Below are 24607 nucleotides of genomic sequence, written 5' to 3' on the forward strand. Positions count from 1 at the left end.
AATGAAATATATACCTACCTTGGCAATAGGCATCATATTAAGTCGGTTTGTTAATATTCATTGGCTGAGATTGTCGTAGTTCGTACACTGCGTAGGCAGCCCCATACGCCAGGGCGCGGTCGGGCACGCATTAGAGACAATGACATTTGCATAGTTGGGCGTTCCTAACTGTCAACCAGAACATTCACATTAACTAATCCCAAGAACGATAATGAATGCGAAATAGTTTCATTATACGCTCGTCGTTCCTTCAATTAATTCGTTGAATAAATGTAATGACACCGATGCTACAGCCTAATATTGTAGTCTGTCACTAAACAGGTTCTAGATACAATGGGATGCAAGAAATCTAATTATTCCATATACTGAAGTGCTTGAGTCAGAGACATTACTAATTAACGCGAAGGTTTATATGTATGTGTGGATGTAATATGTGCTTGTTACCCTTTCACGCTGAAACGTCTGAATGGATTTTGATAAAACTTGGCAGTAATATAACTTACATACCAAAGTAACATATAGGCCACTTTTTATCCATGTGGGGAAAGAACTTATCTCGGGATAGGTGTGAAACTGCGGGCAGAAACAAGTAAATTAACAACGAATATTTTATAGTGTGTATTCAATTTCAAGATGGCTGCAACAAAAATAGATTACAAAAACATCGGCTGGGTTGAAATACCCCTTTTCCTATCTGTGTTTTGTTTTGCTAAGAAATAAGGCTTGCAAATCCTTTAAAATCTTAAAAGGGATGTTTTATTAAAAAGTCGCGAAGTCACATGCACCCTGGCGAAGCTTATCCTCTCGTATGGTAATTCCACTACAGGGAAACTGTGTCGCATTTCCAAATAAGGCTCAAAAAGCGATGTTCATTCTGACTAGCAAAGCACTTATTCTGTGAATACGTCCACCCGAGAGCTTAGGGCGTATTGTACATTCGAGAGGCGTCGCATCTCACCGCGAACCACCCGCCGCCACCCGCGCTTTGCAATAATGCGCTTACGGCGCTCCATGGTTAGATACCCTCATAATACCATTCTTTGTATACTGCGACTGGTATCCTAAGTCGAAACTCGTGTTACCATCAACAGACTTATTATGTAAGTACAATAGGTAAGGAACAATGTTTTCTTATCCTTTCATAATAGAACTAGGAAGGTAAGAAAAGCTTTAAAAGCATACCATGTTTCTTTTTGAAAAGAAAATAAATTTCCTTTCTGGCGACACTGATATAAAACTAGGACTTAATTTAAGCTTAAAGCAAAGGTGTGATAGTAAAAATAAAAATTTGTACCTATAGAGATGGCAATAGGTACACAAGGTATGTTAGTCATAAAAATAGATATCATTAGAACAATCAATTTCAATTGCTAAACATTCGTAACCTAAAACATTTAAGAACGAAAACTTTGATGTCTATTTTGACTACTGGCACATCCCAAATATAGTCACTAGGGCGGTTGTATAAACACGTACTTATTAAAAACTCCAGTAACGCTAGTAAATCAGTTCCCAGCTCGCATAGTTTAGCAATTAAGGGAGGAATCCGACCGGTCCGCTATCTTTTCTCTGAACTAATGGGTTAAGACGGCCAACGGACGACGCCGCACACTCCAGACACTTATCTCCTTGATAAACAAGTACAAATAGGTTACACGTTGCTTCCAACCCCTACGGCTCTATTTCTCCTTTAACGTTTAAGTGAGACCACAAAACCTTTATCAGCTGGAAGAGTTCTCTACAAAGTGATCTGCTTTGTATGTCACATTCATAAGCACAACAATCCATTATATTCTTAAAAAGAACAGCAATTAAACTATTTTACGTTGAACATAAAGTTAATAAACAATATTAAACTGAAGAAAATTCTCGGAAAACTTTGTAACAAACTGCAGTTTTAATTGCGGCAGGAGGCGACAAACCAAACTGTTGTAAATGTCAGAACACCACAGAGACACGGTGTATACCCGAACAGCCACAACACGTGGGCCAAAACAATAAATGGATTCTAACACGTCCGGACAATGTACAAAGCACTTTTATTGCTACATATTTTATATAAACCCGGGAAAACGCTGCTAACAGACAGTTATGGCGAGTGCACAATAGGTGCATACAAACTGAATTCTTTCAAAAAGCTATTATGAAAAATAGTTGAAAATATTATGAAAATAAGTTTTTATGTGTGAAGTATAAAAAAATTCAAGATGGCAAAGCTACTAATAACTTTAAACCTCCAATTTCTACATTTTAACTGACTTCCATAAAAGGAGGTTCTCTCTTTTAAATTAATGCAGTATTTTATGTTTTTTTGTAAAACATATTTATTTCTCATTTCTGATACATATTTGCCGTACTTCGCACGCAGAACGTGCCTCTAGACTCATTATCGAGGTGTTAAAATGCAAAAACGGCAGAGCCCTGAGGGTGGAGTAGTTCACCGCGGAAGTTAGCGGCTGCAGCACAATTCAATAGAGCAGGAAAACCGCACCGAGCGATGGTGCACAATGAAAAAGGCCCTTAATGAGTGCTCTCGTTACATTCAAGATTTTTATTTACACCTCATATGGTGACAGACGATCATAGTTGTCGTTTATTTTATTCAAGAAAATTTTAAACAGTGTGAGCTGCAGAAAACCCCTTTTTAGAGTTCCCTATCCAAAAGGTAAACGGGATTTTATTTTAAGGTTTTTTATTAGTTCAAAGACACAAACATTTTTGTAATTGTATCTTTGGGCCCTACTCCACACATTCGTGGCACTAAAGCCTCGAATTTATAGCCTTAACATATCAAGTCTTTAACACCTCATCTCAAAAACTGGTTAGTACGAGAGTTGCCTTCAATGATGTGACAATAATTTCTGATATTATCTGGAGGTAGCGGAGTTGGCTGTATAATATTCTAAGTCGCACGCGTTTCATTAACCGCCAATCCGGTTAATGAGCGTCGAACTTTTTCGCTTAAATAAACATTAAGAAGAGAATGGACGGTACGCCGCCGAACCTTTTACCGGAATTACGCTGTGGTTAAGTGCTCGCTTTTACTGGAGACCACGTCGGAATTACGTAGCATACATTGAAATTCGCTGAGGTTTTGATAGATTCATACGTGCTGAAAATGATTCTAGCAATCGACTCATACAAAATATCAAAAACAAGATGAAACATTGGAAACAAAACTCTTTATGGACATAAAAATATCAACATATTCGTCTGCCTAGCCGTTTCTCAAAAACAAAAAATATCAAGTGATTAAAAAAGCACTTTTCCAACATATAACTCGTAGCATGTTGTACTAACATGCATAACTAATGTATCATCAGGGACCTAAGAGAAACCATTAGATTAAATAAAACCTTCATTAAAGAGAACAAATAACACTGAAGAGAAGGCAGTTTCTCAATGAGGGACTCGGAAAGTATAGCCGCAACCCGGCGACGAGATTAAAACTTTGCCACTTGGAAGTGCAGTGGTCGCACAGTTGAAGAGAAATTTACTCGAAGCAAAAGTTAATATAAGCGAAATTTGTCCTGTGGCGAGCGTTTGCCGGGTGCCCCCAGGAACTTAACCCAGCCTTGCTGCAAACTAGCAGCTCCTAGTTTAAAACTATCACCTGATTTTGTTTTTATACCTGACATTACGAGTGTTTGCCGACGTGTCTTAATCACCTCACATACATATTATATTTCTGTTACCAAAGTTTGAGACCCTCGGAATGTGAGATCAACTCGTACTTGGCTGATTTTATTTACTTTTATTCAACCGACATTTATTACTATTTGAAAAAGTTTATATGAACTTTTTGCTTTTTATGTGTGATCTTATCTAAACATCACACTCACGTATGGAGCAAAAAGTTGGTATTTAATTAAAGATACTTCACAAGGCGTTTAAGTCGCCTTATCAGATGAGCGTTCAGACAAGCATCAGATGTAATTGCATCAGGCAAAGGTTTAAATAAGCCGCCAGCCGCAAATGTAAGTCCCCTATTTACATCCAATAATAATAAATTATTTGCAAAGATCAACATAAAATTCGGCAAATATACTTGAACTCTTGATACACATGCGCAAAAATTTAAAACGTAATTTAATTAGATTTTTTAAACAAAATGTTTGTTTATGTTGAATACTAAGCTCTTCTCACTAAGTAGTCAACATAAACGCAACAAAGCTGTGTTTAAATGAGGTCAGATAGCTACGAGCTCGCAAGTTAGTGTAAGCATAAATTAAAACAAGCGTTTCCATAAAAAGTTGATAAATGACCATCCACAGGCTGTGCGACAAAAAAGGGCACTGACGTCAGCCGAAGCGCTAACGTGTTTCATTTTCCGCTTCCAGTCGACATCTGGGCCGTTTTCAGGACCAACTGGCTACGACGACAGCCTGGACCAAACTACATAGAACGCAATATCTCAACAGATTGAAATATGTTCCAGTGCAGTTAAAAGTTTATTTTTCTGTTAAAATTGATTGGAACAATTTATCGTTTGTGACTTTTGAAAAGTTTTAAGCGGATTTAAGTTAAACAAAACTATTCGTTTTTTTGTGTAGCCAGCCGGCGCAGCGCTACTGGCACTGGAACGGGCATCCGCAATTCACGCTGCGCTGACTGCCGGGGCACCCGACCGAACGGAGTGACACAACCCTGCACAACGCTCCTATGAACACATATCTAATACATACATTCCATATTATAGCACAAAATACAACACTTTTAAGTGACAAAACACTTTTCTTAGTTGTTTATAAACATTGAGGGACAGATTTTTCAAACCGAGCATTTAAATGAAAACCGTTGTATGTAGCTTGTATTTTAAAATTGTTAAAGTATAAAGTTCGTACCGCAACTGCGATAGAACACAATGTTTTAAAGTAAATCTCTGTATCCTGGAATAGGTAAATAGATAATACGTTCACATGTGAACAAGATGCTGGGGAATGTAATACAAAAGGAAACAACGTTAATAAAACCGCAATACGCCAGCATTAGAGACAACCGAGTCCACGGGCGGAATGCTAAGCCTTCCGAAACGCGCAATAAAGCGACATATGCACCGCCGCACATACACATCTGAACATATTACGTAGACACGCGGAGAACACAACGTATAAGTGCAATTGAATAAAATAACTCGTAATCAAATCACACCCCTTTTTAGTGAAATTGATGTGTTTTGGAGTAGTTTGATTTAGGTTCTATGGTTCCCTAACTTTGGCAAGGTAAGCTGCAGCATATCATTTGAATTTAATTATCAAATTATGTTAGTGGTTGTGATACGATATCGATATTAAGCTTTAGATAAACGTTAATTTCTCGTGGAGGCTGACCCTAAAACTACTCGCCAAAAGTTGAGTAATCCACAGACGTACCCTTTAATTGGTTTACCACAGACCTCTATTAACGAAATAAGATGGGAAATCAGAGTATTAGCATAACAGTGAATTCAATTAGGGTCCACAAAGAGGATTACAACTTTTACAATGAAAGGAAAGTTGAACGGAGACCCGATTTAAACTAACGTGGAATAATCAAAATTTGAATGAGTACGTTGTAAGTTAAAATTAAATTGAACCTTTGTCACTCCCAAAATATATTCTGGGAAGCGTTAATAGTGGCTTTACAATTATGTAAGAGACAAAAAAACAGGGGTGAAATTTGCACTGACTAAACTTTGTCGGTGATTATGTAGGAGTTTTATCTGTGTATCTGTTATTATTTATTTTATTTTATGTAGGAGTTAATTTGCAAGGTTTGTAGTAGATAAACAGTCGAAAGTCTTAAAAATTGTGCTATCTGTACTTCTATACTTACTAATAAAGTGGAAACATCTTCATTTGTTTTTACCTAAAGGCTCCGAAACTACTGAACAGAAATTCGAAAAACGAAATTCCCAAGAAACGTAGGTTATATTTTATCCGAGTACATGCAGGAGTTACCCGGTACACGGGCGAAACCGAGGGAAAACTGAAAGTAAACAATAAACCTCAGTTGAACGCTTTTCAGTAGACAGTTTAAGCGTAGCCATGTTTATAGTAAAATTTGGACCAATAGGAATAGACGCCGAGGAACAATATATTAAACAGTATGACGGGCGGGCGTGCAAATGTTCTCAGATAATGGCCAATTGTTGGCAATAAAACTACTGCCGTACACGATGCAAATTATATTACTGGCCGGAGTCGCCCAGAGGGTCCTGCTCTACAGCATTCAACCAGATTAGCACAATTATCAAAAACAAGTTATCTATGGGCGCACCAACAACTATACTTAGGTAACGTTTGCAGCCATTCCGTGGAATCTTGCATTTACATATTAAAAACTGTATATTCCTGTTTATATTTACAGTTCATATAAATTACGAGTTTGTTTCATACACCCAATCTATTGAACTGGAACTTCGACCAAACTCTGAATAAAAGTGTCAGACGCAGGAATTTGATATAGGCAAAGATGAGTAGCTTGTTAGTCCGGCCGAGTGGGTGCAATCAAGTGCACGACGTGCTCGTTAGACAGGTGTGACGCGTTCCCTTCCGGACACTTGTCAATTAGACGCACAAAGTGCCGACCCGTGGTAACACAATGTACCACATAAATCCTCCAAGTTGACGTGCACCAAAGAAAATTCGTGTTGAACTGAACTAGCCTGATAAAGCTCTTCTTTAATACTAGTTCTAAAGTTTTGAACTGTAGTTTTAATACTTATATTTTAAAACCCAAAATTAAAAGTCAAATGTATATGCGAAAATCGAGTGGTAGTTAATACCTATGCTTCTGCAGATAAGCTTTTCGAAACTAACGGTTTTCCTGTTTTCGTCCTCGAATACCAAACCGAGGTAGGAACACTGCATATCTTATTTGTCCAAATTTTAAATGTTTTGTTAAATAAGTGTTTAATGTACCAAGTAAACAGACTTGCATACTCCAGGTTCAGTATCACTCCTGTAGACGGCTAGAAATACAAAACAATGGCTTTAGTACGATCAATCCTTTGCTTCAGACATTAAACAAGTTACATTCAAGGCATTGTAGTCGCGACAACGACTTACCACCGTATTGGGTGCATTCCAAGCTATATAAGGCTCAATAAATGGAAATTGCACTACATCTAACACTGCAAGCATTTAGGTCGCAAGCGTTGTGACGTCATCGCTCGTAGTGAAAGCCACGAGTCGCGAACAATACATGTCGCTTGCGCAAGTCGAGCGATCGTAAGGCAACAATGGCGGTCTAATAGAGCCATTCGTCGTTTCATTGCTTATTCATCCACGCCCCTGACGCCTCCGCAGGCAACGAACGCCACTGTCGCGATTGACATCCTCGTGAGCCAAAAGACCTTTGCATTTTTACGCCATAACGATGTGTAACCGCTCCTACAAAGCCCTAGGAAATTAAATTTATTTACGCTGTATATTCCACTGTCATTCCAATTTTAAGTTGTCATTTCAAACATCTTTCTTAATAAGGCCACGATTCTGAATGCACATTATTATAACACCCCATAGTTGCCCATACGCCGCGCTATTTATTACTCAGTCATAAACTCCAGGATTGTCGCGGATACTACGACTATTAAGCATTCAGCACGTCGATGACCCTGCATTGAACCCATATCCATGCCGTTAAGAAATATAAGCGTCAGCACAGTTACATCATATTTCTTGTTGATTTGTTTGTTGTATGTTACTTTTTACTTGACAGCTTTCGAAAGTAGTACATTGCCTAGATATTAGACCCACTGTTTCCTTTTCTATTTTGTGCTTTATCAGATGTGTATTATGTGTGTGTACCTATTATAAAACGCAACACCATTAGAGTGTCGAAGACTTCGTGATTTCAAAAAGTAAACACAATCTCGCCTTATCTACAACCCAAAATGATCGTTTCCACGGATGAATCAACGATATAATAAAACTGATTCGGAAATCTGAACAAAATGCTCCCTAGTGGCTGTTTTGCACCAAACAAAGAGAGGTAACAAGAGCGAATGGCGTGAATTTCTCCGGAGAGCCCAGCATTATTAGGTACTAGACTGAAGATTGTGATCAGTCGGCTGTGAGCCGTAAGCGTCCCAGCACGACCAGACACTATCCGAAAGGAACGTCGAGATATTTTATTCATAGAGCGGGTGATAAATGAGGAAGGTCGCGCTTGTATCACATTCATTACTGCCTCGCATCTGGCCACGCACACTCTTATCAAAACTGGTTGCCGCCGTGAGCTCTTCTGTGCTGGTATCATTTGGCCCTCGCCGCCACCTCAGGGACTTGTTCCAAACGCCATTATTTTGTCGTTGGTAAACAGCTAAACAGCTTATAATTCATTCTGACCGTGGCTTTGTTAGTTTTATTTATGATTTGCGAATGCCTCAGTCGCAATACCAAGTCGGTAAATTATTGCAGTGTGTAATTATCATTGGAATGCAAAATGTATTTTGCTAGCAGTAGCTCCATTGATAAACAGATATTAGGTAAATCAGTCAACCAAATTCCGTGCTTGTGTCATTATTTTAAAATTATTATAAAATTCATTTGTTTTATTCAAAGATTTCGCCTTCATTGTAGCTGCTGCCAAAATAAAACACCAGCGAAGTTAATTTGTTAATAGCTGTACCTATGTATTCAGGTTTTGTGGATTGGGTATTCGATCCTGAAAATCTTAGTTATGTCCCGTCAGTATTGAATTAAAGGTACATTTACCATTAAGGGTTTTGTGAGATGCAAACAAAATTGTAGCAATGAAATAGACCAAACTTTCTATATTTGAACAATTTTACATTTACAAGTAAATATATGTCAGTAAGTACATATAATTCCGTGACAAGTCACGATAACAGAATCTTCAAGGAACGGTTAACAATCGTTCAATTTGTAAGGCCTAGGGCTGAGAGCCCCGACAATGGCGGTGCACGCGACCACTACGACTCGACATTCTCATGAGTAGAATAACGCACAACAATCAAGATGTCATTTTTCAACTACCCACGCCGCGAACACACCACGGTGCGAGGGAACAGTAAGAAATATGGCCGACAACACACGCACAGCCGACGTACAAAAGAGGCGTCTTGGGGATGTCGCGATACATATCTTTTGACTGAACAACGGACGCAACAGTTCACTCCTTCCCTTTTTATACTATAAGCGTAATCGGCAAATATAAATGAAATTTAAACAAATGCAATTTTATTCACAAACTGACAGCGACAACCTGACGCAAACTCAGAAGAATACATTATGTAAATTCAGTTAACAAATTGTAGACAAGCGACATTATTTAAGCAGCTTACACTACTTACTTCTAACTTTTGCTTAAGCTATAATTAAACATGAACAAGCTAAACGAGTATGTCTTAGTTGTCAGTCCTACACATGTGCAAAGTAGCTAAGTACTGGGCTCGCGTTTTCTGCAACGGTCATTATGACAATTCACAGAAGTCTGTTTTGTAATTTATCGGCTGCAGAAGATGGAAACTTGCGGCCAGAAATGATAGTAATTATTGACACGAAACGACGCTCGGGGCTAAAATCCGCCATCCACTGCTAAAGATCACAACCGGCCACTAACTCGAAAATTCCACATTCATAACGGAGCAAGCCCTTGGGCACGAATGCAGCCACTGTCGAACCACACTCGCGAAGAATTGATGTTCACTGCGAAACCATTTTGTGGACATACTGTTGTACATACTTTGTTGTCTTTTTGCAATACTCAGCAGTAACATCAATACCGTGCCTGCATTATTTGCTTTCAATGACACCAAATGTGTCTAATGCAAAAGGCAAGTAAAATATTTAACTACCTATATACAAAAGCCTTATAAGCACTGCAGATTCACCGTTGTTCGGATAGCATGGCCTAAGTGGAAACAAATAACACACCGAGGTAAAACTACCCTTATAGGGACTAGTATTGCTATTCGGTAGCATCTTTTGTGTGTGATACAATGGCGCATCGATCGTGCTGGATTGCACGGAAACGTTCAGTAAAACGCTAACGAGTGCCGTGGCAGCGGCTAATTGAAGTTATTGCCGTCGCAGGCCCGACGCCCGAAAGCCCTGGTGATTAGCGACAGAAAAGTTTTTAATGGAATGTTTTTTTTTTATCACCGTAGTTTGTCACTTCATCGATCAACTACCTCATTACTATTGGTTGATTGATGAGTTTATTTTTATAAGAAAATCGAATCTGGTATTGTTGTTTCTATTTGGAGGTAATAATTTCAGCTTTTAGCTACGCAATAGTAATGTATGACTATTATTACAATCCGTACATACGTGGTCAAATGGCGGTCCTAAATTAATTAAGTCATGTTGCAGACGGTGGCAATATTAATACCCATTAAGGCAATTTCGGTGGTCGATTTATACACTCCGAAGATAATGGAAATAGCATCATATTGCTGGATAATCCGAAAAGCTGCGTGAAAATTACTTCCTTGACAATGGGTCAACAAAAATTTAAATAGCCGGTAAATCAGAAAACCACGAAGATAGGTAGGATTTCTACGGATTCTACGCTTGAAGCAGACTGTAGATTGTCAGGACATTTACACTTCCGTTAAATTCGAGGTTCGTTTCCACACTTTACGAACTAATAAACTAAATGGGATAATTATTTTTAATTGCGTTTCCAATTATCACGACAAAGATACGGGAAAAAAATACTGAACATTTTTAAGTTATTTTAATAGATAAAAGTATTTGTGCACAACATACCTGTTAAATGATTCCCAGTGAATTCGAAGTCATCGTCTTGATCCCAATGTTTGAGAGACAGGTTGCCAAGCGGTGTTGCGTTCGCGAACTCCAGATTAGCGAAGTGCCAGTCGAGTATTTGTCTATCGCGTACCGACAAATACACTGAACTAAAAACATTATTATATTATAGTTCGGCCATTCAGAGAATGCGTTCCTGACACGTCGCGATTGAACTGACGACGTAATAACATTCATTGATTATTGATATAATAATGTTGTTTTAATGCTCCTCAATTGTTAAAACGGTAAACAACCAGCAAAAATATTTTTATCGTAACTGCAACGCCATTGCAAAGTTACGTCGTCAGTTCAATCGCGACGTGTCAGGAACGCATTCTCTGAATGGCCGAACTATAGTTGAATGAAATGTAATTACATATGTACCTACTACCTGATCTAATTACTGATCTTGACTTTGTTTTTTTTTTTAATCATTTATTTATCTATTAGGTACATAAGGTACATCAACAATATACTTAAAAAAACATTTTTTTTTAATTTATGTCCGATTGTTTTCTCTGAATGTATGGATAACACCATTTGTCCCGAAGTAAAATTAATATCTGATTACTTTCAATAGGTTCAGGCCTATTTTAAGCGACAACATAGCGTCAGTTTTTGTGATTAAAATAATTGAAAGAACAGTTCATATTTTTCAAGTTTTTTCAAAGAAAAACCGACCCTTTATGCTGTCGGTTAAAATTGGCCTTAAATGGTTGTGTGAAGGGTTAGATATAACTTTTTGCCATTTTTCCCAAATCAATTCTGGAAAGCTGCTTAGAGCGGATTGTTTCAAAGGATTAGGAGTCAAATTGTGACATAAAATGATGAACAAAATAACTACTACATACCTCGGCGGATTAGTTTCGAGTTGCGCCAGTTTTTCCTCAATAGTAGCGTTAGTAGTCACCAAACTTTCATACTCGTTACACAACAGATTCATTTCTCTGTTCAGACGGCGAAAATTGAACTCTTGCAAAATACTTGCGTCTCCCGTCACACCCTTATCTCTCTCTACTAGCAAAGCATCTTTCTCAGCTTTCATTGATTGCAAGAGCTCTTTCATATCAGACATTCTGGAAAACAATATTACTTGACATATAACTGGAAGTACACAATTAATATGTAATTTTCCTATCTCTCGCTCGGCCGTGCTCTCGCTGGCGGCATATTGGGCTGACAAAGTGTAGAATAACTATATGACATGTCATCGACACAAAAGAAGAAGAACCTATCTCTAGATGCAAAAGCTTTATGGCTGTAGACAATAGAATTGACCCTGTCCTATACTAAGGTATATCTCTCGACTCGGACATTTTAAATTTTCGCATATACCCCCCCTTTTGATTTAATTGTAACCTGCTTCAAAAAAACTTAACAGTTAGCTCTTAACAACAAGGAGTACCTCATTTTGGAGATGGCTGGTGTTGCAAAAAGCAAGTTTCAGAAAGGGTGTTTTTTTAATTACTGGTCAATAGTGTGATTATGTGGATATGAAGGTTCTTCATTACTTACTTGTTAATGTTGGTTTTAAGTCGCTCTTGCAAGGTTATGAGCGCCTTGAGATGTTGTATCTAGAAAAAAATACGCTTTAAAAATCCTATTTCTCTCACCTTTTAAGAGTAGATAAGCATAACAGACTGAGCATTTAGAAAGATGGTCACACGCAAGTATGGGTACAAAATGTATGTGTGGTAAGTAACTCCTACATATGTCTGTGTTTGCAAATTATTATTCTGACCAGGTTATTTGTTGTGTCATTCAGCAAAGTAATCACAATTTAGTTATAATAAAAAGTGGCAATTCATTAATATAATTTTTGTTATATTAGTTTTGATTTCGAGCCGCATTTTATTTTAAACAGTTTCAATAAAAGGTCATATCAAGCCACAGGGCTTGTCAATTTAGGGGCCAATTGCAAAAATTCTTATACAAAGTTATATAAACGACTTTGTATTTTTTTTTTTGCTGTACATTTTTAAAGCAAAAAATGCTGTTAAAGGACAATGGGCGAAATGTTTGGATGTTGGTCTACTGCCCCTCTAGTAATGAGTCATACATCATTTGAAAGGTCTTTTCAAGCTTTACATTTTGTACTAACATACTACTTACCAATTCTTAGTACTTTAGATGTTAGAGCTTATTTTAGATTATATTATCGAAAGTTAGTTTCAAGTTCTTAGATTTCTTCTCTAGTAATGAATTATATCACTGGAAAGGCCTTTTTACATAGAACATTTCGTATGAACATACCTCCAACGAATTATAAGTACTTTAGAAGCAAGAGCTTATATTAGATTACTAGCTTCTGCCAGCGATTTCACCCGCATCCCGTGGAAACCACTGCACGAACCCGGATAAAAAGCCTACAGCCTCCCTCGATAAAAGGGCTATCTAACACTGAAAGAATTTTTCAAATCGGACCAGTAGATCCTGAGATTAGCGCGTTCAAACAAACAAACAAACAAACTCTTCAGCTTTATAATATTAGTATAGATATTATTGATAGTTAGTTTGAAGTCCTTAGATTCCTTCTCTAGTGATGAATTATATATCACTGGAAAGGTCTTTCTAAATAGAACATTTCGTACTAAAATACCTCGAACAAATTGTCAGTACTTTAGAAGCTACAGCAGATTTTAGACATAGTTATTATTTCTCTAAACACGTTCTAACTCCCTAAATACTAAGAAATGACAATCGCCGCCATACAAGAAAATACTCTACATAACACAAGCTCTCTATTGATATATCACTTAATGCTAGAGGAGAGGTAGACCAAAACGCTCATTTTTCTTTAATATAAATTCAATTCGTCGCTTTTGAGTTAAGAAGTAACAAAATAAACCTAATGTCCACTGTGTATATTATTACTTGAAGTCTGACAGTGTGATGTGCAATGATTAAGTACCTGCTTATGTTTGACATTCTTCTGTTGCAGTTTGATAACCCATTCCAACGCTTGGCCGAGAGAGACGGGCGTGTCATTGTAGTAATTAAAATCAACTTGATGTGACAGATAAGACGTAGCATCCAGAAGTCTGTTAAATTCTCGCTCCACCTGAGCAAGAAAAACACATTTTTATGTTATGGTATATAATGCCTGGAATATGTAATGGTACATTTTTTTCTACCATGTGCCCTTTACTTGATGGATAAAAAAAAATATTTAACATTTTGAGATGGCAGTCCCAGCTAAATAAACTAGATACCTACGTTTCTTTTGGTGGCATCGGTAACCAGTGAAACCGGGCATAATATCCAAAAACATTCATCATCAGCCTATCGCAGTCCACTGCTGGACATAGGCCTCTACAAGTGCACGCCACTGAGATCGATTTTCGGCTTCTCGCATCCAGCTCCTGCCAGCCGTCTTGCGCAAGTCATCACTCCACCGTGCTTGAGGACGTCCTACACTACATTTGCCGAGAAGTGGTCTCTACTCTAGAACTCGTTTACCTCAACGGTTATCGGTTCTTCGGCTAATATTCGGCCAAAAACATAAATGTATTAAATATTGCACATACCATTTCATCCTTATGCTTCGGTACTTGGTTACCAGTTGCTTCATAAAGGGGGCACTTTTGCTTGATTTTATGCAATTCCATATTCATCTGTACCGACAGTGTAGTCACGGGGTTCCCTCCAAGTCCAGTCACAACCATTGCTCCTGTAATTAATCACGTAATACTTAGTTTCAATTTAGGGTCTTAAGAATTCGAAAGAGTTACCATGGCCCGACCCTGGTACATAAAAGGCCTACAATGCAACATGATGGATTTTTAGTCAGTAAAAGTCTGACACAGTGGGTCATCATCCTCCATCATCCTCCGAGCCTTTTCCCAAACTATGTTGGGGTTGGCTTCCAGTCTAACCGGATTCAGCTGAGTACCAGTGCTTTACAAGAAGCGACTGCCTATCTGACCTCCTCAACCCAGTTACCCGGGCAACCCGATACCCCTTGGTTAGACTGGTGTCAGACTTACTGGCTTCTGACTACCCATAACGACTGCCAAGGATGTTCAATGACAGCCGGGACCTACAGTTTAACGTGCCATCCGAAACACAGTCATTGGTGTCTAAGATATACTTAGAAAGTACATACAAACTTAGAAAAGTTGCATTGGTACTTGCCTGACCTGGAATCGAACCCGCGCCGTCATACTCGAGAGGTTGGTTCTTTGCCCACTAGGCCACCACGATTTTTTTTTTTTATATTCATTATTGTTCAATGATAATTTGATGCAATCACGGCACTCACCTAAGTCAGCAACATAAGGCCCCTTCCTGTATGTCACAATTCTGCCACCCACTCTATCTCTTCCTTCAAGGATAACAACTTCGCAGCCAAATGAAAGCAGCTGTCTAGCAGCGGCTAAGCCGGAAACGCCTGTAATTAAGTTCTTATTTATGAATATCTTTTTTTTTCAACAAGAGAAGAAAGGAGGAAATATGCTTCATCAAGTTCATATACAATTGGGATAAGAGATATATGATGATGATGTTTTTTTTTCAACAATATTCCTGTGAATGAATCCTGTTTTCTCCAAAAATACTTTCATAGCAATCAATGTGAATTGCCATCACATAAACTTGGCATACAACAAGGTAATCATAGCACTTGCTGGTTGATTCGATTTCAAAAACATAGGTCGTTTCCTTGCAATTTCCACTTGAATGGTGGACCCTGACTGGATTCAAACCTTCAATAATGACAATGTAACTGAATATATTCTTTTTGATTTTGTTGTTTTGGCTGTGTAGTGAACCTAATAATATATTTTTTTTTTCAGCGATAACATTGAAAATCTTTGCTTACCTGCTCCTATTATGATGACTTTTGGCCTCTGCTTTCCTTTTGGAGGAGTTGGAATGGGAGTAGTTCGCTCATATATTCCATAGTTTATGAATCCATGTCTTTCCAAGAATGCATGAGTTCGCATTACCAATGCAGGATCACCATTGTAAGGGGCCTGAAAAGTTAAAGGCAAACATTCATATATAGTTCAATTCAATTTACATCTAAATTCTGTTCGTCTAAATTTACATTTTCTATACTGTTTTATACTCATAAGATGTTACAGAATATGAAACTTACTTCCATCTTTTGAACAGAGATTTCTTGAGTCAACTGTTTCTTGGGATCTTCAAACCATAGTTTCAAAATACGGTTTCTGATTTGAACAAAAGCATGGCTTGATGCTCCTTGCAGATCAGAGAAACACTCTGCTTCTAAAGATGACATCTTATCAAATGGAAGCCGTGATTGAAATGCTGCTCCCTCTAGACTGTAAATTGATCAACAATGAATTTATTATAAAATATATTATATTTCTCAATAAGAAATTACAATATTACACTTGCCTGAGGACAGATTTAGATAAGTAGAATTTTACATTTTAACCCTAGGTTACTACTCATGTTGCGACGCACAAAGAAACTACTCATATGCTTGCGAGGCGCATCATATTTACTAATGATTTTATTAAAAACCTATTAGTATGACTGATATGTTTTGACTGTTTATGTAATTGTGTAGATTACTAAAAAAATAAAAACACAATTTTAATTAATATTTATATATTTTTATTACAAAATCTTTAATCAAATAAATCTTAGAAACAAATTTTAGGAACTTAGGCAATTTAACAGTCTTCTCATTAAAAAAAAAAAATAAAAACTTAAAGTATACAATTCTCTTGGAAAATAGTAAATTATGAAGTAATCAACCAAAAAAAACTAACAATGTAACAAAAAAAATATTTTAGATGCATCCGATACATATATGAACTTGATGTATAGATTTTTGGCCCTTGGCACACGTCATTTTGGACATCCTCTTCTTTTTAGATGTATAAGAGCAATATCTTCTATTTTTTGGCGGTGGTGGACCCTCATTTTCTTCAGAACAGTCATCGGAAGGTTTTTTTAGGATGACTTCAATTATATCCCGGATATTGCGCTTCAACATAGGTGCTTCTTTGCATCCATTCAGTAGTCAACTGCGTGCCAAGTTTTTTCATAAATTGTCTTCGATTTAGGGGTTTTTCATTTTTTGTTGATATGTTATGACAATATATAATATACTAGTATAACATATAAATTTACAAAAGATACATAGAATAACTAATAATTAACAAAAAAACACTAACAAAATAATTTGATTAAAAGCGTAAAACTTACATACAAACTACTCATACGTCTTTGGAGCGCCAAGGGTAGTAATATCAAAAAACTATTACACTTACCGTAACGCAACCACTGTCCTGCGATACGTGCTGGCAATGACTGAGATGTCCTTGAACGTGAATGCCGTACGCGCAAAGGATAAAAAGATAAAGCAAAATATCAAAAACACGGGCGCCTCTGCGACGTAGAGTAGTAATCTAGGGTTAAAGAATTTGGCTTTTCTATTTGAGCATAACTGGTTACAATATTTATTTACTTATGCATAGGTACATGCATAGGTATTTATTCTAAACCAATTGATAAATTATTATGTTTTTTTTTTTTTTTTTCACACACGGTCGGTTAGCCCCATGGTAAGTTATTAATTAACTTGTGTTATGGGTGCTAACACAACTGATAAACTACATATAGCTACATATATACATATTTATGAATACATATTGTAACACCCAGACCACGGCTAACAAGCATGCTCATCACACAAATGTCGACCGAGCCGGGAATCGAACCCAGGACCTCAGCTTCGGCAGTCCGGCATGGTGACCATTGCGCCATCGAGGTCGTCAAGTATGTGTACGATGAACTATATTTACTATTCTAGGTTCTAGCCATACTATGTAAGCCATTTCTTATAATACAAAGCAAACTTTGGATGACTAAAGATTCTCAATAGATGTTACTATAGTTAAAGTTTTATGCAAGTACCTGTTAAGCATTTCTTTGTAATTTATTTCCTCAATATCATCATTCTTGGTGTCCTCAGCTTTAGTGTCTTCTTTTTTATCTTTCGAGTCTTTAACCTCAGTTCGGCTAGACGAAGATTCCCGCCGACCTCCAACTGAAGTTGGGCTTGAAGATGTAACTTTACTCTTTTCCGACTGATCAGATTCAGAATCATCTTGTTTTAACTTCTCATCAAGTTCCCGGGTCTCAACCTACGATCGATAAACATAACCTGGTCATCAAAACAAACGAAATATATTACATTTTTTCTTATTTACCAACAAATACCGATACTTTACCTTTGCACGTTTTCTGCGACTCATTTTTATGCAAGATTAATACTGAATTAGTATAGTATTGTTTGCAAGAATACTTAAGAAACAAAATTAGCGGTCGCAAAACAAATAAACAGAATAAATGAATAGTTGACAGACGCTGCCATGAAAAAATATAACCACAAATGACATGACATATGACAGTGACTTTTTATGACTGAACCAACTACGTTCAAAAACACATTGAAATCCGACGACAGTTGTCTAACATGACACTGCAAATCACACTGCCTACATTACAACTTTAAATGCAATGGATATAGAAATAAAAAATATAAGTAAATTGGTCAAAGGTTTTTTATTTCGTTTTTATAAACTGAACAATAATAAACACGTTCATTTTATTTTATAACATAACTATCACGAGTTCAACATTCTTTAGGTATATGATCTTTAGAGAGACTTTCTGAAGTGATGGTACAAAGGTCCTTCGTCAGCATATCCAGCAACTTCTTGGGGAATGATCGAACTTTCATCTATGCTCCCACAAGGACGACACATACATTCAAGAGGAGCTTTGGTGGTGATCTGAAAATTAAGAAGACCATGTTGTAGGATGATAAAAACGTCTGCACTCATTTCATTGTCAATAGTTACTTACTACTTTTCTTTTTCTGCTTACCTTTCGTATCTTCCTATCTTCGCTTTTCGCTTTAGGACAAACCAAAACTACTGTAGCTTCTCTTTCACCAGATTCTTGGCAGCAATTGCACGTGCGTTCCATTTGCCATATTTTGCTACCAGAGACCTGAAAAGATGTTACATATTAATGACAAAAAAAAACATCATACTGGCGTCAAACTAAGGTGTTATGTAATAATTTTCGCATCAAACACTATTTACTACGCAATTTAGTTACCTGGACATAGCTAGAACACTTGCCAATACATGCGAATGAAGGTATCGCTTTGGGAATGCATCCTGGATGTTTAAGAATATGTATGACCGGTGTCATCTGACATTCTTGACCTACAAATACAATAAAAAAGACATGACTGCGATTAAATACAAAAAAACGTGATACCTAAGGATTTTCAAAATCAAGTAGGCAAAAGAAAGCTCTTACCGGGAGGCAGTTGTACTTCAACTGATTGCTGGGCTTGTACTGGTTTATCTTGCAACTGGAACGCAGACATAAATACTAAGCTTAAAGTTATAAACTCAAATCGAGCCATTTTTAAGAGCCAAGAAAAATATGAACGATTTTGTTGGTCTTGATCCTGTGGAGGGCAAAGCTGGTGTGTGAAAATCTAAAAAATGCTTGTGTATTTATACGAGTGCTGCATTAATACAAAAAGCTTAGCTATGTAGCGCAACATAAATAACATTTTAGTAGTAACAACTTCGTCTGTGGTGTACACGGGGACCCAACTGTGCAAACATATTTTAATCGATCTTTTAATGGATACTTACGTGGTGAAGTACTTGGCTATTACATATCTCAAAAGCTATCTTTTTGCAATGTGTTAATTTTATAAATGGAATGTCATTGTCACCCCTTCATTCGAAAGTGGGGAGTATTTTTTTTTTCAGTCAAACCCTGACGTGTGATTTATATTGTTGGATTTATCTTGTTGGATAGGCATTTAAAGATGAAAATGGGTTTAGGTAGGCACTGAAGTCATTTGTTGATAATATTGTTATTTTCTATGTAATCGCTTCGAAAGTTGAAAAAATGTTTGAAAAAAATCTCACATGCAGAAATAAAGTTAGTTACTAACTTTATACAGACTTTTAAAGAAAATTATTTTGAATTTCATTGGTTGAAGTTAAGCCAAAATTAGGTACCACCGAAAACCCAATAAACATAACCATCTACTTTTAACGAAATAGTCCTAATCGTTAAGTTTTTCAAAAAAAAAATTGTTTCTATTGGGATCTTCATTCTTGTAAGAAAAATATTTTTATCGAATTTTCATGAACTTTGGACCGAAAAAACTGATAATTATCACTACATAGTAGGTATGAAACAGAGTCGCCTTTTCTGTCCTCGTGTCCCTTCGAACCTACGCTTAAATCTTCAAAACTACGCAACCGATTTTCATGCGGATTTTTTTAAATAGATAGGGTGATTAGATAGGAATGTTTATATGTATGATAATAACATACATTAAACAGTGGAGAAATACTGTTATTCCGTGCGAAGCCGGAGCGGGTTAGGTTCATATAATTAGGTGTCATTTATACGTAAGTAGCTATATGTATAGAGGAAGTGCTCAAGTAAAAGTTTGAAGTATCAGCAAACCCCAGCGAGGCCCATCAGGCTCAAAGCCTGCCGGGGCTGCGGCATTGTTCGAAAGAGTTAAGAAGGAGCATCATGGGTTTTAGTCAATAATAGCCCGACACCACCTTACGCGCCGAACCCACATCAGGAGGGGCCATTTGATGATTAGGTACCTTCAAAAAATAAAAAAAGGTGCCCGATTGTCGTTGAGTTAACGATAACCTACTTAACGAACTTAAATACCTCGCAAACGAAGTTGCGGGAAAAAATCTAGTTTTAAATATAAAAGAAGATAACAAATATGTACCATGTTTCATGACACTACTTTCAGTCACGGTTTGACTGCGTCTCGGTGCTTCATGCTGCTCGCCTCATTGCTGCCACTGTAATGAAGCTGTCAACAGCCTCGGACACCCCGGCCTGTCGTGCAGTCAGACTGCAGGCCGCATACCACGACATGCGAAAAACAACTACGTGATCATTCGCGCAAGCATAATCTTATCGATCTTTAAATGGATACTTTCGTGGAGTAGTACTTATCTATAACATTTCTTAAAAGCTATCTCTAGGCTATGTGCTAATATTTATGAAACGGAATGCCGTTGTCATCCCTTGATTTAAAAATGGGGAGTGGTTTTATTTGTAATCCAACACTGACGTGTGATTCATTGTCTCGGACACCCCGGCTTGTCGTGCAGCCGGAGTGCAGGCCGCAGACTTCGAGATGCGAACATCAACGACGATCGTGTCGCGCTCTTTACAGATCGCTTTCGTGTAGGTCTTGTCTGATCGTCTATCAAGATCTTTTATTAATATGAGATCAAGACGTGTAGTCGAGAAAATAGTTTAAAATGAACTCAATTCTACTACCTCAAGCAGTGTAACTACGGCGCTTCCAAGTCGACGAATTAAATTGCGTTAATTTATGCGACTAAAGTAATATTGCACAATGTTATTGGTGGTATAGGGACCGCCTCAAGTCAACGCATAATCATTTGCTGTATGTGTGAGTCCCTCATAAGTATAGGTGGATTATTTAAGGCAAGTACGACTTACGAGAGAGAGTGCAGACGGCACTGCAAAGTATTAATAGTAGTTATTATAGGTAGTATATTTGTGGTAAATTACACCAAAATAAGTTATGACTGCCATATCAGCCCTGACAATGAAGATAAAGTGCAGTTTAGGGAACTCATTAACGGTTGATAGCAGCTACCTTGTGTTTGGGCACATTATATTTTTATATGCAAGGATTTCCACAATTTATGGCTATGACTTCCACTGTATGTTAATAGAAAAATGGCTCTAGAAGTCGTCGGCATGTCAATAAATATGCAAACACCGACTTCTAAAGCCAACATTTTTTTGTGAAATCCAAATTGACATACATACACCATTGACTGTGTTTCGGATGGCACGTTAAACTGTAGGTCCCGGCTGTCATTAAACATCCTTAGCAGTCGTTACGGGTAGTCAGAAGCCAGTAAGTCTGACACCAGTCTAACCAAGGGGTATCGGGTTGCCCGGGTAACTGGGTTGAGGAGGTCAGATAGGCAGTCGCTTCTTGTAAAACACTGGTACTCAGCTGAATCCGGTTAGACTGGAAGCCGACCCCAACATGATTGGGAAAAGGCTCGGAGGATGATGGTGATGGTGTTTTATTTTTTTTAATTCATTCTTCATTTTTCAAGTTTTTTATCTTCATTTGACACAGTGCGTAAGTAGCATCAAATGTGAACTTTTTGCAGTTCGTACACAACTGGTACTGAGGTCTACAGATGCAGGGCACGCCAACATCGTGGCGGTAAGTCCCCTCTTTGAGGAGTGGTTCGGGAGGAGTCATGGCGCCCTCACGTACCACATGACGCAGGTCCTCACCGGACACGGTTGTTTCGGGAGGTACCTGCACCGCATCGGTCGTGAGGAGGCGCCCGGGTGTCACCATTGTGCGGACAGCCCCGAGGACACGGTACCACACAGTCCAGGTGTGCCCCGCATGGGAAGGGCACCGCCGGGTCCTCGTCGAGGCTTTGGGCGGCGGCGACCTCTCGCGTCCGGCCCTGGTTCAGGCCATGGTCCGGGGCGAGAGGGAATGGGATGCCGTCGCCTCCTTCTGCGAAGCGGTCATGCTCGAGAAGGAGGAGGCGGAACGCCAGAGAGTACGCACCTCTCATCCCGGCCGCCGCGCTGGACCAGGTAGATACCATGGGCGCCGGGTGTCGCGAGATGACTCCCGGCCACCGTAGGCGTGGGTCTGTGGGCGGTGAGTTCGAGTGGCTCATCGTCCCTCTGTCTACTTAGACGACAGACCCGTGTCGACGGTGCGCGTTGTTCCACGCGCTCCCCAAAGAGATGTCAGCAACCCCAGCGGGGCCCAGCAGGGCCAAGGCCTGCCGGGGCTGCGGGTTGTTCGAAAGAGATACCGCGGCCCTGGTACATAAAAGGCCTATGACGGAACACGACGGTTTTTAGTCAGTAAGAGTCTGACACTCCCTCACCGCTGCTAACCCACAGCGGGAGGGGTTATTTAATGATTTTTGACGTCGTTAAAAAAAAAAGGTCTACAGATGCGGGTAAGAAATATTTTATTTTTATAGAATGGTAAATAAAACTTGAAGTTTAACATCATAAATATATTTATTTCAACATTTTGCTCCACACAACATAACGATTACCTACATATAAGGGGTTAAAAAATAATCTTATTACTTAGGTACATAGTAATAGTAACTACCTACACAGGCACAAATGAGCTTAGGTACACTATGTACCTTATTTTTTTATAATATATAATATAATAAAAACCTTTGACCATCTAATATTAAATCTTTTTTTCATACAAATGCTGTTAATAGGTTTAAATAATAGTTATCAATCATAATAAGTACAGAATTCGCCAATATTTTTACACAATTATCCTATGTTTTTAACGGCTGTAGTCTCCACATTTGTAACATTTGCAATCATCTGGCTCACGAAGTCGCACTTCCATGATAGCTGAATCTTCTTCTTCAAGCCTGACGCCATCAGGATCGTAGCAGTGAGTGAGAGTTACCAAGCGTTCACGCAAGAAGTTTTCTCGGCAACAGAAGCAATCCTGTGAAGTACACAATATCAAAGTAAGTAATTGGGTACCCCGCAATAGGAAATGGGTACCTTGAGGGTCCCTTCCCTACAGCACTTAGGTTTGTTTGTCATGAAAGAATAAAATATAATGACATAATATGCATTAGATAGATACATACCTTCGAAAATCCCGTTGGAGCGGAGATTGATGGCCGCACTTGACTATTGCACATCCCTTCGCATTTGTTTACACTAACTTCTCCACTGCATGATCTAACTAGTCTGCCCATATCGTCATATTCTTCTGTAATATTTGATAAGAGATAGGTATATTATATGACGGTGTAAAATGTACTATAAAAATCAACACAACCAAAATCAATACCATACTGGGTTCCTCTACGAAAATACGTGCATAAAATTAATTTAAAGATTACCTTTAGTGACATGTATTTCAGTAGGAATGGTTTCACACGGTTCTTCTGCAGCACAATTTAGTACGAGGGTGAATAATAGCTGAATTGCGTAAATTGAAAGAATTTTATACATGGCAGAATACATAATTAAATGTTTTTTCTTGGTATGAAGCTTACGCCGTATCCGAAGATGGAATACATTTTTCTCTTCTCTATTATCCTTTTATATAAATCCGATCTGCCACCATACTAGGGGATGGGGCATATCACGAGCAAGATTTGCCAGCGGGTCATCGAAAACATAATTGAAATATCTTGTAAACGTAAGTAGTGAGTCTTTGTTTTCTAAAGGGCTATGAGTAGATTAAATAAAATAAATAAATACATAAATGTTTTATTGGCATAAAAAATAAAATACAATTAGACAAAGGAAGCCCTGGCTCCTGTGCTAGGTGAGACCTGTGTTACAGGAGCCAGTGTCTTCACCCGTTTTTTAGAACAACACTTTATATGCAATAAAATCTAAGGACAAAATAAGTAAAGTAAATACATAAGAAAAAAAAATGAATATGCTTGCTCTTTTGCTGAGTGGTGTGATGAGAGTCTGAGAGTCTGAAAGTAAATATGTATGGGTTGTGCTCTTTGTGTGTATTTGTGAGTGTTATTGTATTCCTTGTTTGATCGGTGTGATTATATGCTGTGCCAATATGAGATTGAGAAGGTATAGTTGTCTTACTGTAAGTACTTGACAAGAGATTATATTAGCGATCGGTTAAAACCTTCTGTGTGCGATGCCGACACGCACTTGACCACTATTTATTTATTTATTACAAGGGTCTAAGAACCAAGTCGTGGCGACAGTCAGTGACCAAAATCTTTCTAACTTTATCCGCA

General features: G+C 38.0%; 3 protein-coding genes across 3 annotated transcripts in view; all 3 read right to left on the bottom strand.

Annotated features, from left to right (window-relative positions):
• The window catches only part of LOC124633665 (lysine-specific histone demethylase 1A), a 243195-nt gene extending 225077 nt beyond the window's left edge, over positions 1 to 18118 (bottom strand). Inside the window, exons 1-10 of the mRNA XM_047168968.1 lie at positions 17972 to 18118; positions 17655 to 17884; positions 15859 to 16048; positions 15580 to 15733; positions 15022 to 15150; positions 14288 to 14430; positions 13672 to 13821; positions 12276 to 12334; positions 11612 to 11836; positions 10719 to 10867 (exon numbers count right to left, since the gene is read on the bottom strand). Of these exons, the coding sequence (XP_047024924.1) occupies positions 10719 to 10867; positions 11612 to 11836; positions 12276 to 12334; positions 13672 to 13821; positions 14288 to 14430; positions 15022 to 15150; positions 15580 to 15733; positions 15859 to 16048; positions 17655 to 17884; positions 17972 to 17995 (1453 nt within the window). The 5' untranslated portion in view covers positions 17996 to 18118. The remainder of the gene's footprint in view (positions 1 to 10718; positions 10868 to 11611; positions 11837 to 12275; positions 12335 to 13671; positions 13822 to 14287; positions 14431 to 15021; positions 15151 to 15579; positions 15734 to 15858; positions 16049 to 17654; positions 17885 to 17971) is intronic.
• Positions 18119 to 18290: 172 nt separating this feature from the next.
• LOC124633671 (bursicon) lies at positions 18291 to 19379 on the bottom strand. Its single transcript, XM_047168973.1, has 4 exons — positions 19074 to 19379; positions 18867 to 18976; positions 18630 to 18755; positions 18291 to 18535 (listed from the first exon to the last, which is right to left on the bottom strand). Exons 1-4 carry the CDS (start codon positions 19180 to 19182, stop codon positions 18401 to 18403), a joined length of 480 nt encoding a protein of 159 aa, XP_047024929.1. The 5' UTR covers positions 19183 to 19379; the 3' UTR covers positions 18291 to 18400.
• A 3470-nt stretch (positions 19380 to 22849) lies between these two features.
• LOC124633672 (partner of bursicon) lies at positions 22850 to 24602 on the bottom strand. Its single transcript, XM_047168975.1, is given in 4 exon segments — positions 22850 to 23328; positions 23477 to 23601; positions 23735 to 23875; positions 23878 to 24602. Coding segments are annotated over 4 exon segments (474 nt in total). The 5' UTR covers positions 23915 to 24602; the 3' UTR covers positions 22850 to 23157.
• Between the last annotated feature and the right edge of the window lie 5 nt (positions 24603 to 24607).

Source organism: Helicoverpa zea, chromosome 10, assembly GCF_022581195.2.
Source record: "Helicoverpa zea isolate HzStark_Cry1AcR chromosome 10, ilHelZeax1.1, whole genome shotgun sequence".
NCBI lineage: Eukaryota > Metazoa > Arthropoda > Insecta > Lepidoptera > Noctuidae > Helicoverpa > Helicoverpa zea.